This window comes from Trifolium pratense, linkage group LG4, assembly GCF_020283565.1.
Source record: "Trifolium pratense cultivar HEN17-A07 linkage group LG4, ARS_RC_1.1, whole genome shotgun sequence".
NCBI lineage: Eukaryota > Viridiplantae > Streptophyta > Magnoliopsida > Fabales > Fabaceae > Trifolium > Trifolium pratense.
The window spans coordinates 29705178-29719266 of NC_060062.1; the positions used below are offsets into that span (position 1 = coordinate 29705178).

At 32.9% G+C, this 14089-nt stretch overlaps 1 protein-coding gene across 1 annotated transcript; it reads left to right on the plus strand.

Moving 5' to 3' along the window:
• The first annotated feature begins 9292 nt into the window (after positions 1–9292).
• On the plus strand, positions 9293–12654 carry LOC123881800 (dehydrodolichyl diphosphate synthase 2-like). Its single transcript, XM_045930542.1, has 3 exons — positions 9293–9807; positions 10097–10164; positions 11949–12654. Exons 1-3 carry the CDS (start codon positions 9346–9348, stop codon positions 12409–12411), a joined length of 993 nt encoding a protein of 330 aa, XP_045786498.1. The 5' UTR covers positions 9293–9345; the 3' UTR covers positions 12412–12654.
• The last annotated feature ends 1435 nt before the right edge of the window (positions 12655–14089 follow it).

A 14089-nucleotide genomic window follows, 5' to 3' on the forward strand; every position in this document is an offset into this window, starting at 1 on the left:
GATTGTGATAGTTTTAAAAGCCCTGGTCCCGACGGGATTAATTTTGGTTTCATTAAAGACTTCTGGGCTGAATTGAGGGGCGACATTATGCGTTTTATCTCCGAATTCCACCGGAATGGAAAGCTTGCTAAGGGTATAAATTCTACTTTTATAGCTCTAATTCCTAAAGTTGATAGTCCCCAAAGGTTGAACGATTTTCGGCCTATATCGCTTGTGGGATGCCTTTATAAAATTTTGGCAAAGGTTTTAGCGAATAGGTTGCGTCTTGTGATTGGGAGCGTGATTTCTGAGGCTCAAACGGCGTTCGTAAAGGACAGGCAAATCCTTGATGGCATTCTTGTTGCAAATGAGGTGGTGGATGAGGCACGAAGGTCTAAAAAGGAACTTATGCTGTTCAAGGTTGATTTCGAGAAAGCGTACGACTCGGTAGACTGGGGCTATTTGGATGATATTATGGAGAGAATGTCTTTTCCTGTCTTATGGAGGAAATGGATTAGAGAGTGTGTTTGTACGGCTACGGCGTCAGTTTTAGTTAACGGTAGTCCGACTGATGAGTTCCCTCTTAGGCGTGGTCTGCGGCAAGGCGACCCGTTGTCTCCTTTTCTTTTTCTCTTGGCTGCTGAGGGTCTCAATGTGTTAATGGAGGCTATGGTAGCGCGTAATTTGTTTACGGGGTATAACATTGGCGAGCAGGGTTTGGTTTCGGTATCGCACCTTCAGTTTGTAGATGATACTCTTCTACTAGGGGTTAAAAGTTGGGCAAATGTTCGGGCTTTGCGAGCTGTTCTTGTGCTTTTTGAGACTATGTCAGGTCTGAAGGTTAACTTTAATAAAAGCATGTTGGTTGGGGTTAATATTTCTGATTCCTGGTTGGGCGAAGCTGCGTCTGTTCTGTGCTATAAGGTGGGAAAGATCCCTTTCCTTTATTTGGGTCTTCAGATTGGGGGTGATCCGAGGCGTCTGAGTTTTTGGGATCCGGTGTTGCATCGAATAAAGAATAGATTGTCTGGGTGGAAGAGTCGCTTCTTGTCTTTTGGTGGTCGTCTGGTTCTGTTGAGATCTGTCTTGACCTCTCTACCTGTCTATGCTCTTTCCTTCTTCAAAGCTCCCTCAGGTATTATTTCCTCTATTGATTCTCTTTTCATTAAATTTTTTTGGGGGGGGGTGTGAGGATTCTAGGAAAATTTCTTGGGTTAGTTGGAAATCGATCAGTTTACCTAAGGAGAGTGGAGGTTTGGGGGTCAGGCGGTTGAAGGAGTTTAATCAGGCCCTTTTGGGCAAGTGGTGCTGGAGGATGTTGGTGGACAGCGGGGGTTTGTGGTTTAGAGTGTTGGCAGCTAGGTATGGGGTTGAGAGAGGTAGAATTCGGGATGGAGGTCGGAGGGGGTCTCTGTGGTGGAGGGAGATAGTGCGTATTAGGGAGGGAGGCGGCGAGTCAGGGGACAGGTGGTTCAGAGAGCATGCTGTGAGGAGGGTGGGGGACGGTTCAGAGACTTTTTTCTGGACCGATCCCTGGGTGGATGGTATTCCGTTATGTGAGCGTTTTGGGCGCCTGTTTGTTTTAACGGCAAACAAATCGTGTACGGTGGCTGAGATGTTTGCTTTAGGGTGGGGCGCGAATGGAGGGGCGTGGGAGTGGCGGAGGCAGTTGCGGGCGTGGGAGGAGGAGATGTTAGGGGAGTGTCAGTCTTTACATTCTAACATTTCTTTGCAGGCCTTTTCTGTAGACAGGTGGCAGTGGCATCCCGATCCTGACACTGGTTATACTGTTAGGGGGGCTTACCAGCTCTTGATATCTCATGCTTTGGTCACTATGGATGTTGCGGATAATCTCATTTGGCACCCGCAGGTTCCTTTGAAGGTATCCATTCTTGCGTGGCGGTTATTGCGAGACAGGCTGCCCACGAGAGTGAATCTAGTTTCTCGACGGGTTTTATCTCCTACAGCTCACATGTGTGTTTTTGGATGTGGTGAAGCTGAGTCGGCTCATCATTTATTCATTTCTTGCGGTTTTGTTGGATCTCTATGGGATTTAGTTCGGTCGTGGATTGACATTCCTTTGGTGGATTTAGTTTCTTTGCGTGATCACTTTATTCAGTTCACATCTTCAGCAGGTGAATCTCGAGCGCGTCGTTCTTTCCTACAGCTCATTTGGCTTGCTTGTATTTGGGTTGTATGGACTGAGAGAAATCACCGATTGTTCAGAGGCTCAGCAGATTCGCCCCATATTTTGATGGACAAGATCAAGCTGTTTTCATTTAGGTGGTTGAAGTCGACGAGCATTACGTTAGCTTTAAACTACCACAGTTGGTGGTCTAGTCCTCGACTTTGTTTGGGTCTTGTTTGACTGTTGTAATTGTTTTGTTTTTTATTCTTCTTGTAAACTTTTGTAGTCTATCTTGGTACGTCTTGTGCCAGGGAGACTGATTTGGTTAATATATATATCTCATTTTGGCTTGTTCAAAAAAAAATTTGTTATTCAGTTTATATTTTCTTCATTCGCCACTTTTAATTTTTATAGACTCTCAATTAATTGTTGATATTTTAATCACCAACAATTTTTTTTTTATCAAAAATACTGTCTTTTTATAATTTTTATAACTTTTTTTTACTAAAAAAAAAATACTGCCTTTTTTTCTTCTTCTTACGCGCTACTCTTCTTCTTCTTCTCCTTCAACAAATTTATATTCGTTTGCTGCACTTCATCTTCTTCATCTCATCAGTCCTTCTTTCTCTCCTGGTAGTGAATTTGAATGTGACTGAGTAGATTAACAACATCAAATTAATTTATTTCAAAAAACAACCAACAAGAATCTCATTCTTTGTAGCAATAATAACGAATAACGATGTACAGTTTCAAAAAGAAACAATACCTTGACCATTAAGAGTAGTAGAAGTGTTGGGTTGGCTCATTACGACGGCACAATAGTGACGGTTATGTTATAGCTCATGTTGATGACGGCGAGACGGCGAAGCACATGTGTAGATAACAGGTTAGGGAAGATAGACAGGCCGGTGGCGGAACCGCCGGCGCCGAGGCCAGTGAAAGATGAAGGAGTGGAATCAGTGTGAGTGAAAGAGAAAGGATTGTTGTTGATACGCGTAAGGAAGAAGAGCAAGAAGAAAAGACGCTATCTACACTATTTTGTTTTGTTTTGATTTTTATTGAAAAAATATTAATCTTTCGGGAACTGATCCATGCAATCAATGGGCTAAATGGAGAGTTCATCAAATGAAGGGAACCTGAACACCAACAAAACATGCATAAAAATTAAAAAGCAATTTGCTTATAAAGAGCCGTCTTTAGTTCAGATTCATAGAGAAAGACTAACAACTTCAAGAATATCGATCAACTCCAACAAATAGATTCCATTCGTCTCCATCAATTTCTACCTTGTGTTCAGATGAAGGAAAATTTTGGTAATTAGATAAAAATAAAGAGAATTGATGGAAATAGATAGAAATGAAGGCAATCACAATTCTAATCCAAGAATAGTGATAAACCAAGTGAGCATCGCCACAAGAAACATGGTTTCTTGATAAGATTGATAGATGGTTCAATCCAGAACCAATGAGTAAAGCTCAAAAACACACAAAGTGTATACTTAATCCAAATTCTACTTATTTTATTCATGTTCTTGCATCTCCTATATAAAGGAATAGGATACCACGTGATTACAATATAAGGCCATGAAAAAGTCATAAAAATTATCATAAATTCAGCGAATAAACTAACATAATTGCCTAATGTTGAATAAATGCATGAAATGGTTACATAAGGAATGAAAGGTGGCTGCCATGATGCATGGAAGATTACACTTTTAATTACTCATTGAAAGGAGCTGAATAAATGAATTTTATTTCCTTTGATGATAGGAAGTACCATTATCTCTTTCCATTGAATGTTCTTTGATTGTTTTGCACTTCTCTTACATCTGGTCATTATTTACCACGTCCTCCATTTCTAACCCATTTTACACCATTAAAGAAGCCTAACTGGATCTTGAGTTCAGCATACAAATTGTAGAGAATTCAATATGCTTTCCAATGCATTAAAGATCATGTCAATCGGACAAGTAGAACATTAGATATACTAAATACAAGTCAGACAAATCAAAACCTACGAAAATGACATTATCAACCAAAATTAATTGGTTCTTTTTATTCCATGACCGAACTAATTCTTCTTGTTAAGGGATAAAATTTTAGGATCACATCATGTTCGGCATACTTTGACATGTATCGCTCATGTCGATGACGGCGAGACGGCGAAGCACGTGTGGATAACAGGTTAGGGAAGATAGACAGGCCGGTGGTGGAACCGCCGGCGCCGAGGCTAGTGAAAGATGAAGGAGTAGAATCAGTGCGAGTGAAAGAGAAATGATTGTTGTTGATACGCGCAAGGAAGAAGAACAAGAAGAAAAGACGCTAGCTACAATATTTTGTTTTGATTTGATTTTTTATTAAAAAAATATTAATCTTTGGGGAACTAAAATGTTTTTTTTACACATGACACTCATCCATGCAATCAATGGACTAAGGGTGTGTTTGGTAACACAAATAAGCTAGCTTATAGCTTATTATATGAGCTTATAAGCTTGTTTCAAAAAATTAGAGGTGTTTGGTAACAAGCTTTTTATACTAGCTTATAGCTTTTTTTCAGATGCTATTTCAAGTAGCGTTTGAGCTTATAGCTTATAGCTTTTTACACTTTATTCCATTTTTACCCTTTAATTTAATAACTACACACTCTAAAAAAAAAACTACCCACTATCAATTATGTAATTTTATATTTAATAACCACTTTAAAAGCTAATTTTACCAAACACTTTAATTTTAATAAGCAGCTTTTCAGCTATCAGCTAGCTTATCAGCTATCATCTAACTTATAGCTTATTTTTACCAAACAGACCCTAAATGAAGAGTTCATCAAATGGAGGGAACCCGAACTCCAACAAAACATGCATAAAAATTAAAAAGCAATTTGCTTATAAATAGTACTCTTTAGTTCAGATTCATAGAAAAAAACTAACAACTTCAAGAATATCTATCAACTCCAACAAATAGATTTCATTTGTCTCCATCAATTTCTACATTGTGTTCAGAATACTTTGACACGTATCGCGCGTATGCCGCCATATATTAAAAAAATGATACAATTTTCATGCGTATCAACCACATTTCACATGGGTGTATAATGAAGTTGTACATCAGCTTCTGTCGTGATGCATTTACTTCCTAGTTTATTCACATCCCATTTTTCTCTTCTTCATAATAATTTCAGGGCCCATTCTATGAGAACGTGCTTAATGTGCATTAAGCCATCAACTATTACAATTTTCTCCGACTTTTTTTCTTTTACAATTTCTCCGACAACAAAAAATAGTTAACTTTGTTTAATTTTTTAAACTCTAATATAAGTCTCATACAACAAATGATTTTAGTAGAATAAGGTTTTTTTTTTTGACAAAATAGTAGAATAAGGTTATACACAAGTTTAGTTGAGAAAGAAAAAGGTTATAAAAGTTGAAAACATTAGTTAAAAGTATAGTTTTTGTTTTTTTAAGAAACTAAATTAGCCCGGCCAAATTGGCACCAGAGAGAATCGAACCTCAGACCTCAAGAGGAGCACACTCTCAGGTCCCAAGTCAATACTAATGCACTAACCCAAGTGGGTTTAGTTAAAAGCAGACTTAATTAGTAAAATGGTCCCTTAAAGACACTTTTGGTTTCAGGTTGGTCCCTTAAAGAAAAAAATATCTGAATATGTCCCTTAAAGAAAAAAAAAGGTCCGAATAGGTCCCTTTAAAGACATCTCCGTTAATCAGTTTGGTTTGGTCCCTAAAAAAATGTCTGAATAGGACCAAACTAATTAACGGAGATGTCTCTAAGGGACATATTCGGACCTTTTTTTCTTTAAGGGACCTATTGAGACCTTTTTTTCTTTAAGGAACCAATGTGAAACCAAAAATATTTTTAAGGGACCATTTTACTAATTAAGCCTTAAAAGTATAGTTTACTTATAACTAGTTGGTTCAGTTGGTAAAAAATTGACACCTACTTTACTGGACGTTGATTTAATTTGATAGGTCATGTATAAATATATTTGCAATTATATATGTAATTGATCTTTAAGTCTTGTTTAGATGCTCCTCTCCTTATAAAAGTTTTTTTAAAAAAAACCAGAATTGTTTTTTATGAGAAAAAAAAAAACCACAATTTTAAATGCATGGTTAAAATTGTGAATAGATTAATTCAATGCACGGTTAAAATTGTGAATACTCTTAGCAATAAATAAGTTAAGGGACCAATTGAATCGGTTCTAATTCTAAAGTGAATCTTTATTAAAAAATAAACAAATAAAAAAGAATGAGATTGAACACTGATGCAAAAAAAAAAAAGGAAAGAAAGAATGGGAACAGTGTTTGATGAAATATGTACCACGCGCGTACCATGAGAGTACCACGCGCGTACCCGCATGAAAAAAAAATGATACTCTAAAAGTACGAACCAAGGGAATACCGCGTACTTGTACCGACCAGTACGTATCGGTACCAATACTGTGTCTAAAATGGCATTCCGATGCATATTAACACTTGTTGCCTATTCAACTTAATCCCACAAATTTATATGCATTATAGAAACATAATCGTGGCGTTTTCTCATTTAATAGGCAACTTTGTAAAAAAAAAATTGCCTAAACCCTTTTGGCCACGATTTTGTATTAGTTTAGACCACACGTAAAAATTATTCCTAGTAAACTTACAAAATGCACACAAATGGTTGCTCTTAATTCAATGTGCTGATTCAATTCAGTGAAACTCCCAAGTCTAATAGTGGTAGCCCAATTCGACTTGATGGGAGAGATAGAGAAAGATTCCATATATGTTGAATCACAAACGTGGGGTTTCGCAATTGAGGGGAAAACATATATGTCAAGTGTGAGTAAATCCCATATTGTATCGGTGGTTTCTAGCAATTGTATTGGTGGCTGCCTTGTATTTTGACTTGACATGGTGTAGTGATTTTTGCACATCTTGTGCATTACTCACTCTGAAATAAAATTTGCTTTTCCAAAAAAAAAGTGTGAGTTAATCCCATATTGGATAGAAGAATACTCTTAACCCAATATTGCCTTAAAATTTTAAGTGAAGATATGATGTTCAACTCATTTATGTGGTTGCTAAACTCAATTTGATGATCTGAACCATTAAGACTCTCCTTCATGATCTAACACACTGCAACCTTCACAGAAGGTGAGTAAATTGTATTCCTGTGATGTTGTGTTTGACAATTTTACAAAATTGTCAACATACATTTTTTTTTTGTTTTTTTGTGTTAACCCTCTAGTTCTTAGAAAAAATTGACTATGATAATCCAGTTCCTCCTCGATATAAGTATACATATAAATCGATAGAGTCAAAACTATATAATGGGATTACGTGTAATAATTGCTTATATGTCAAAAAAGGTTATAGTTCTTAAAAAACTAGTTTCTGATTGCAAGAATTATTGTCTCATAATTGCTTATGTAAACAAAGGTCATAGTTCTTAAAAAACTAGTTTCTAATTACAAGAATTATTTTTATGGGTTAAATAAATTATTATTCATATAAATATATTTCGTTTTAGTCCTTATAAATTTGTTAGCAAGTTTGATTTTTCAATTATTTTTCGTCATAATTTTTTGTTTATACTTTTAAGTCAACTTATTTGTATTTTTCAAAATTTTGAATTATTTTTTGCGATCTTGTTTAATACATTATGGAAATCTCTCTTGCAAATGTTTAAATTTTTTAACAAAGAATGAATTAAAATATGAATGTTTAAATTTTGTGTGCTTAAACATCATAATCTTTTGTGTAAAAAAAAATTCATAATCTTTTGTTAAAAATAAATATTCATGGAAAGATTATAGACATATAATACAAAAGTTCATTAAAAAACGTGGAGAGTACACATGAGTTATCTTAAAATTAAAGATAAAAAATTGTGAAGATCAGAAATATTTGAGAATGCTGAAATTTGTTATAGAAATTAGGCTTAAATGCACTTTTGATCCCCCTATTTTCAAAAAAATGAAGTTTTGGTCCCCCTATTTTAACAACCAACTTTTTAGTCCCCCAATTTTAACTTTTTTTGAGTTTTGATCCCCCATCTCATTTTAGGGCTAATTTTGTTAATGTGGCATTGTCATTAATGTATATCACCGTCCACGTGGACAAATTTAATATCCATGTCATTATTTATTTTTAATTCAATAAAACTCATTTTATAAAATATTTTAATTATTAAAATTATAGTATTTTTTAAAAAGAAATCAATCAAAAAATAATTCAAAAACATCAAAAATCACACCAAACAATCCATAGCCTCCATTATCATCATCCACTTATCCAGTTATCATACTCTTACCAACGCAAAAAACAAAATAATCACGTTTCATCATCATCATCATCGTAAACTCATTAAAATAAAAAATCCAAAAATTCACAACCTCTAATTTATTAAACCTAAGAAAAAACAAACAATCACAACATGGACATGGTCCTCTTTGATTCAAATCAAACTATTGCATATTGAAAGCAAGTTTTGTGTTTCAAGAACCTCCAACTTTCATCAACATCCAACTTTATATAAAACTAATCTAGAATTCAACTTCGAACTTAAAACAATTTATGAGTTTTCATTCAAACTCATCCAAAGTCATAGATAGTTTAAAGAGTATGAGTAATTTCTATTGAATCACAAAATCATCTCTAATTTTTTTTCGTTTTTAAAAATCCAGAAACTGTTGAGTTTGAACGGAAACCATAGGATTTGTGAAATTCATAAGGAAGAATTCTCTCTGATGGTGAATAAAATTCTAGTAGTCGAAGGTTTGATAATTAGGGTTTCAAATTTCATATTTTATAAAATTTAACAATTATTATTTCAGTTGAATATATAATTCTAATAATTAAAATATTTTATAAATAAATTTTATTGAATTTAAAAATATATAGTAATGACATGGATATTAAATTTGTCCACATGAATGTTGCCACATCATTAGTTACAAGGCCACATCAACAAAATTAACCCCAAAATGGGATGGGGGATCAAAACTCAAAAAAAATGACAATAGGGGGACTAAAACTTTATTTTTTTGAAAATAGGGGGACCAAAAGTACATTTAAGCCTAGAAATTAAAAACAAAATTTGACTGTATTTTTTTTTAATCATCGATGGTTATTATTATCTCCAAGTGATCAGTTTATAAATAAAAGCAGCCCAACCTCTGTGTGACCATAACAATTCATTTTTCATTTGCTTTTTACATTTGTCATATTAAATTAGAAAATCATGTTCTCGTTGAGGTTCCCTATTGCACTAAAAAACAATCTAATAACTTATCCACCAAAGAAAACAACTAAGCCTGCTCCTTCTTCTCATTACCTTTATTCCAAAAATTCTCAATCACACCTATTCCCCTCACAACCCATGATCGTTACCAAATGTGACACTAGGGCTGCTGTTGCAAATAATATTCCAAAAGTGGCACTTGGGGACGAGGTGGAAGGAGGAACTTCCCTAGATGAAGACTTGACGATGCCGGCAGAGCTGAAGATGGAGCTGATGCCGAAGCATGTGGCGGTGATAATGGACGGCAACAGACGATGGGCAGAAATGAGAGGGTTGCCATTGTCGGAAGGATACATAGCCGGCATTAAGTCATTGAAAAGGATGGTGAAACTATGTTTAAGCTGGGAGATCAAAGTTCTCACTATTTTCATGTTTTCCACCGATAATTGGGCCCGCTCAAAGGTATTAAACTACTAAAGCACGTACACAAACACAGATACTACCAGATACACTATGGACACTACACGCCAACACTGTTAATAATTTTAAATTATGAAATAATTTTATAACATGTTCATCATCATTCGTAATTTTAATTTGTTTATATTTATTTATTTATTATATGACAAAGTTTGTTTATATATAAGATCATAATAAAATATATGGACCATTTAAATCTGCGTATTTAGTTTGGAATATGGCATGTTGTTATAATGTTTGTTTTGCTGAATTTTGATTGATGGTGGTGCAGGTGGTGGTTGAATTCTTTTTCAGCCTTTTAGAAAGATTAGTAAATTCTGAAATTGAAGCAATCATGAGGTACCAAAGTGAACATTTCAATTTATTTTTCTCTCGTTTTCCAACTCTTAAATCAACCTTTTTTTTCTTTTTAAAAATTCCAAAACCATACCATGCATTTTTATAGTTCAATGTTTCAGATCTTAACATTATTTTCTCATCACATGTCAAAAAAAAATTTTATTTTATCATATTTACTTTTAACATGAGAGGATCCAAATTCAATTTTACTGTTTAACACCGATTAGTTTAACACAAAATGTTACACCTCTCAATAACGTTTTAACCGATATAAATTTTATAAAATCCACCGTTAGATTGAAAGTTTATATCATATAGATCAATTGCGTAAAATTTCTGACAAATCCAAAATCATTTTATATGTTATCGAGACACATAAAGATTAACTGAAAAAAATAAATCAAGTTATTAATATTTATACTAATTAACAATGCATAAAATGCTTAAAAAAAAAACAATGCATAAAAATAATGCAACATTTCAAACCATGGATACAATTTTGAATAATATATATATGGAAAATATTAGTGTTTTAGGGAAATTAGTTAAACATATATTAATAAAGAAATTTTATCTTTAGTTTTGTGTATTTAATATCCTAAGAGTCCGTTTGGTGCGCAGAATAAGATAGTGATAGGATAAGATATAAAACAGGATAAAGATATGATATGATATCAGCAGGATATAACAGTTATCCTCAGTTATCCTATCTTGTATTTGGTGCACATAGGATAACAAATATGATAACTATTATATCATGTTTTTAATACATACTTACTCATAATAATATAATAAGATATATAAAATATTTAAATGACAAAATTACCCTTGTAAATCAATTGTTATTTTTATAAAATTATTTTGTAATACTTTGAATTTTTTAAATAAAAAATATAAATAAGTAATCAAATAACTTTATATAGTTTTAAATAAAAAACATGAGAAAATAATAAATTTTAATTTTTTATATGAATCATGATCAAATAAATAACTCAATGATATATACATGTTAGATGAGCTAAATAAATATATGATATATCTCATATGTAAATAATAAAAATACCATCGAAAATAAATATATTTAATTTCTTATATAATTTAAATTAATATCCATATTTTACAATTTTTTAATAATTAGTTTACTTTAAAATATTGTAATTTTAGTATAATTTTGAGTTTTTTAGATTATGTAAATTACAAAATTACCCTTGTGAGAAAATCACATATATATTTAAAAATTTATTATTTTATTATTAATTTACTATCAAATTATTTTATTATTTAAATTTTACTAATTTTTTTTTATTTTGAAATATATTTTATAGAATAAATCAGTAAAAACAAATATTATCCTATCCTTGCTGGTAACCAAGCTCAAATTCAGGATAAGAATTTTAACTAGAGAGACATGATAGGATAAGCTGCATGATTAACTTATCATATCCTGCTGTGTCACCAAACACTGGACTGAAACAGGATATGATACAGTTATCATATCCTGTCTCTTATCCTGTGCACCAAACGGACCCTAAAAGTAAGTTATCTTACTAATTGTACCAAAAAAAGAAAGTAAGTTATCTTACTAACATTAATTTTTTCTTTTTCATACTTAACAAGTGTCCCAAAAGCACTATTTAGCATTACCTTAAATACATACATACACATCTCATAACCAAATATTTCTTCTTTCCTATTTTATTTCTTTCTACATTATACAATAATCTTAATTAGACTAATTTTTTTTCACTTTGTAATTAATTTTTTTAATTCCTTTCATATAATAGAGAAAGAATTAAACTATCTATGATTGGAGATTCTTCAAAGTTCCCCAAGCCTCTACAAACAATGATAACTAATGTTGAGGAGAGTACTAAGAATCATTCAAAACTCCAAATTATTGCAGCAATTAACTATGGTGGGAAACATGATGTAGTCCAAGCATGTAAAAGTGTGACCAAGAAAGTGCAAGATGGCATTATTCATTTGGAAGACATTAATGAAAACATAGTTGAAAAAGAATTGGAAACAAATTGTACCGAGTTTCCTTATCCGGATCTACTAATTCGGACAAGTGGAGAACTTAGAGTTAGTAATTTCTTGTTATGGCAATTGGCATATACAGAGCTTTACTTTAATCGACAACTTTGGCCAGATTTTGGAAAGTCTGAATTTGTAGAGGCCTTGAGTTCATTTCAAAAGAGACAAAGACGTTATGGTGGACGACATTCATCTCCATCTATCCAGTAATATGTTTGTTTTTATCTAAATCACCTTGTTTTCAAGAGAAGATATGTTCTCATAATATGAAGTTTGGTTGTGGTGGTGATGATAAGATTAGTTTATCTCTCCATCTCTCTAGGAATATGTTTTTATATTAATCATTTGATTTTCATGAGAAGAAGTTTTTATAATATGAAGTTCGGATGTGGTGGTGATATATATGTTGTAATTGAATATTAGCTTGAATATATATGGACTATAGTTTGTCGATGATTCGTCTTAAGTAGAGTACTTTCCATCGTCACTTCCCCCGTGAATAGTACTGTCCGTAGGTTTTTGTGTCTAATGACGTTGTTTTAAATGACGAGGTTTGTTGTTTTTGGATTTAAAAAACCGTTAAAAAATAATTTTTACAGCCACCGAAGAGATTACTGGGTTGAGTCGCGGACTAGGTCGCTCTCTTTAAGACGTTTCGTGGCACTGCCCAAAATTGTGCAAGCAGACTATCAACCACGCCGTCCCCAGGATAAAACAGCCCAGTTTCAACTGTATACCGATATGCTACTGCACGGTAGAAATCGGTCAAAGAATGCACCTTCATGAATGGTACTACAATACCACTCGAATTGATGCTACGACATCATTCTATGTTTCATCGGTGATTCAGTGGTACTACAATACCACTCAAATTGATGCTACAACGTCAATCTATGAATCAACGGTACTACGATACCACATGTGGTACTACAATACCACATGTATTGATGATATTACAATATCAATCAATATAATGACACTAAGGCCATTCCAATATGGTACTAAAACCATTCTTAAATCAAAGGGATAATGGTACTAAGACCATTCTTTATTTTAAGGAACTAGTGATATTTGATCAGTCATAACCAAAACCAAGTTAATACTAATACAAGTACTAGTATAAAAATGGTCTGATACTTACTATTGTAAATTAACAACAACCATGTGATTAACAAGATAAAGAATTTGTTCTTCTCTAAACAATTCATTCAGAATAAAAATTAAGACCAATATTTCCTATTAGCATGACCAAATAAATAGTGGAACTAGTTCTTGCTAGTTAAAAAACAACATCACCATAAATAGTCTTATATTGGAAAATTCCTAAAAAATCTTTGCAGACGAAAAACAAGTGTAGGTAAGATATCCTTTAACTATTATAAAACATCTTTATCCATATGTTATACATATAGGTAGAAGGTAATTAATCACATTAAGAACCTTTCTCATGAAAAAGAGTTGTAACACATTTATTATAAACACTTGGCAAATTCCATCGACAACAAAAGAATGATATAGTTCATAATTGATAATGAAAATTATAGGTAATCATGTACCTCTTTCTTGACAGTATGAATATCATAAAGCTTGCAAATACCTTGATTAAAGATGAGAGCTATCTTTGAAGAGTTCCGATTCAAACAAAACAAAAACAAATTGCCATTACAATTGAGAGCTTTTGTTTTTATCATCATTTCTAGCGACAGCTAGAGGTTAATATTTGTTTTCACTATTTTCACAAAAAATGAAAAGCTTCTTCTTTTGTGAATTGAGCAATCGGTTTTGTAAGTCTAGCCTTCAAGTAGAATTATTCTCCCATAAACTTGTCAGTTACAAATTGATGGAAAATAAATCATAATAAAATAAATAAATGTGAGACTTAATTTTA

Excerpts from the sequence above, each read along its gene's own strand:
- LOC123881800 (XM_045930542.1), top strand. The coding sequence starts at position 9,346 with ATGTTCTCGTTGAGGTTCCCTATTGCACTAAAAAACAATCTAATAACT. Across the intron at positions 9,808-10,096 it reads ATAATTGGGCCCGCTCAAAG|GTGGTGGTTGAATTCTTTTT; the intron begins GTATTAAACTAC and ends ATGGTGGTGCAG. Across the intron at positions 10,165-11,948 it reads GAAATTGAAGCAATCATGAG|AGAAAGAATTAAACTATCTA; the intron begins GTACCAAAGTGA and ends TTCATATAATAG.